The following is a 3,390-nucleotide window of genomic DNA, read 5'->3' as shown; positions in this document are numbered from 1 at the left end:
TTTACAAGTCAAAGTGAGGAAAAAATACTTAGAAATAAATAAATAAAAGAAATGTTTGTTCTTTTTTTTAAAAAAAGAGATGGGTATGGAGAGCTAAAATTTTAAAAAGTAAACGTTAGAAAGTTTGCAGTGTGTTGCTACATTCTTTTTCCTTAGATTAGTTGCTATGTTTTGGTAACTTCATTTAAACTAGAGCCTCATGGGGCACTTCTTGTCCCTCAGAGAAAGTTGGGATCCATGGAACAGCAGCAAGTAAGGAAAAGCCTTTTAAATGTGAGGATATCCCTCTTGGGAATAAGGGACCCACCTGTAAGCCACCAGTCCTTCTGATCACACCACGAATGACTTCAGGTTTCTGAAGCCTTAAATATGGACAGGGCTCAGTTCTCTGAAGACTTTAAGGTCATGAAACTGAGGTAGACAGAACACAAATAAGAGAAAAAGGCAAAAAGAAAGCAAAGCCAATTAAATAAAAACCATAAACCTGTATGTGAACTCAATCAGGAATTGTTTCTGAAATTAAAGTTTAATGTAGTTTAATATACCATATGTCACAAGTTATGAACCAAATGGATAAACATTCCTAAGAATTTGGCAAAGATATCCATCCATAAGGTTAATTTTTTTGGAAAAAAAAAATAATGATTTTAATATAGAAACAACTCTTTTAAAACAACACAATAGATGTCAATAACCAACAGAAAATTACTAAGGATATGAATGAATAACTCACAAATTAGTCAGTCCTAATTATCAACAACAGCATGTTATTATTTTAAAGGATGGAATGGTATTACTCTTGAGCATATTTATTCATTTATTTCCAAATGTTTTCTAAAACTCTTTTAAGGCAACCTAATCTCATGTATTCTAAATTAAGGGCTATCCCATATTTATCCCCCAAAGTTCTTTTTGCTCAAAAATATGGGTTTTATTTATTTAAAAACATATTATTTTAAAAATGGAGTGCAACTTAAAGACTACAGTAAAACTTCTTATCTTCAAGTGCAGAATAATGCATTAACTGTTGCCCAATACATATGAAAATTCTGTCTAAAATCAGGAAAGGCAAAAAGTTTAATTATCCTATAATGCTGTTCATTTCACTGTGAGCAGGACACTGGCCAGAAGCATTCTATAAGTCAGACATTTGCCATTACTCAGGCATCTTAATAAGGTTAGAAAAAATTTTCAGTGTGATGGATGATGGTTACCCATGCCCTTAAACACAACCTGTAGAAGGGCAAGGCTAAAAAAATGTTCATTAGGGCAAAAGTTCAGGCATTGCCTCCAAACTTTAGGATGATAAAGACAAGTTTCTTCATTCTCCACTTTTCTGGTTGTTTTTGTCAGGGTGTGTGTGTTAACTTCTCCAATTTGTCTGGTAAAACAAGCAGATTTGGTCTCTTTGAAGCTGTTTGATGACTACGATTAGCCTTCAGAAGGTGAAGTAGAGAAAAAATAACTCTTCACCTAACTACACCAACTGTGTTGGGGAGGGCCATGTTTCAAGCCCAGGAAGTCACCATGCCCTAATAAAACTCTAGCAACAAGCAGACCCATTTTTTTTTTTCTGGATGGGCCAAGCAAACAGTGTACTTTGAAAATATTACAATATTGTGATTCCATGTAGGTTTACCACAACTCATCTTAGCACGAATATCTTTTACAAACTACAGGAAGCACTTGGACACTTCTTAGTCCTTTTCTTTGTCTGAGTCAAGGAAAGGTTTTGATCAAGCAATGCAAAGCCATTCTTACTTACCTCCCTTGCTTATTCTCATTCCCAACAGGGAAAAATGAATACTGTAGTCTTGGCTAACAGCATAAAAGGCAATTCCATAGGTCAATAATCTTTTGTTTAACCCAATGGCTTCCTCCAAGGACAAAAAGCAGCAAATCATAGCAGCTGATTGCTGTTGTACTTAAGAAGATTTCATTGTAAAACGCAACTTTGTTTTTACAGTTCTTGGAATGTGCCACTACGTACAAGTAATAAATCCTGAAGAATTGGTAGGGAAGAAAACAAATAAGGATTATGCCTATAAAGAACAGGTTTTTTAGCTGAGCCCAGAACTCCTGGTGGGACAGTAAGGAATGGCGAAGCTTTCGCACCATGAACAATGTGATGTAGGCTTGGAAAACTAAGAGAATCATTGCAATGGCTATGACAATAATGACTATCATATAGTTGACAATTTGTACATAATCACGGGCAAGTTCTTTATGGAATCTAAAACAGTGTTGTTCATTGTATTCTTCATTATTTCCATACTGAGAAACCACAAGGGGCACTACAATGACAATCACTAAAAGCCACATAGCAGTACTGGCAGCAACTGCATGCAGTTTTCTATAGAATTCTACTTTGTCTCTGCGCTTGAAGAAAATGAGGTACCTGATAACTAGTATCACCACATAGAAGAGGAAGGTGAGGTACATGTGTATATGCAGCATGGCGCTCACAAATTTGCAGAAGGGTAATCCAAATGTCCAAGTCCCTTTGATGAGGTATACCAAGCGGAAAGGCACAGTCAGAAGAAATAACCCATGGACCACCACCAGATTAATGACTGCCATGGTGGTCACTGAACGTGAGTTCATTTTCACCAGCAAGAACAGGATGGAGATTACACCTGCCAGTCCTCCAATGAGCACTATGAAGTAAAGCGAGGTTAAATGGTGCGCCAATATAGGATCACAAGAGGAATTCTCGTAGGTATTGTATCCGTCCATTCTTCAAAATTGCCTGCAAAAGCAAGAACACCAATGTACCTGGACAAACTTCCACACCTTTGTTCACAGCTCCTCCAATACACTGAGAAGGTGGCTCAGTAGTTTACCTGTCTTCGTGTCATTACACTTTATATGTTTTAAGAAGGAAAACAACACTGTCTGCATATTTGTTTTCTCTACACCTAAAGTACTAAGCCATTTCATTAGTCTGTTTGATATTATAACACAATACCACAGATTAGTTTAGAAAAAGATTCATTCTGGTTCACAGTTCTGAAAGTTCATGGTCGGGGGCCTCACCTGATGTCCTTCTTCCTGATAGAGTTGTAGGGAGGTGACAGAACACAGGGAGTGTGAATGTATCTTTTCTAATCTCTCCTCCACTTTTCCCAACAGCATCAGGATTTAGACATGAGGATTCTACACCCAGAGACACGGGTGGAAGGCCCGAGTGGCTGGTGAAGTGATGCAAAATATTTTTAGCATGATTGTATTTCTCTAAGTCCTTCCAAGTGATTATTAAATGGACCAAGGATATTCATACTAAATCATACAAATTTCATACAAATTAGAATGAGAAATTCATACATACTAAATTCATACAAATTAGAATACTGACTAATTTGACCAAAGCTCGGGGAAGTCAAAGCAGAT

General features: G+C 36.8%; 1 protein-coding gene across 1 annotated transcript; it reads right to left on the bottom strand.

Annotated features, from left to right (window-relative positions):
* Window positions 1–491: 491 nt before the first annotated feature.
* Window positions 492–2,754, bottom strand: LOC127229583 (probable G-protein coupled receptor 141). Its single transcript, XM_051194666.1, has one exon. The coding sequence runs from the start codon at window positions 2,734–2,736 to the stop codon at window positions 1,819–1,821; it is 918 nt and encodes a 305-aa protein (XP_051050623.1). The 5' UTR covers window positions 2,737–2,754; the 3' UTR covers window positions 492–1,818.
* Window positions 2,755–3,390: the final 636 nt, after the last annotated feature.

This window comes from Phodopus roborovskii, unplaced genomic scaffold, assembly GCF_943737965.1.
Source record: "Phodopus roborovskii unplaced genomic scaffold, PHOROB, whole genome shotgun sequence".
NCBI lineage: Eukaryota > Metazoa > Chordata > Mammalia > Rodentia > Cricetidae > Phodopus > Phodopus roborovskii.
This window is presented reverse-complemented; position numbering and strand designations above follow the sequence as displayed.

What these genes read in the sequence shown, in the direction of transcription:
- LOC127229583 (XM_051194666.1), bottom strand. Translation starts at nt 2,736, where the DNA reads ATGGACGGATACAATACCTACGAGAATTCCTCTTGTGATCCTATATTG.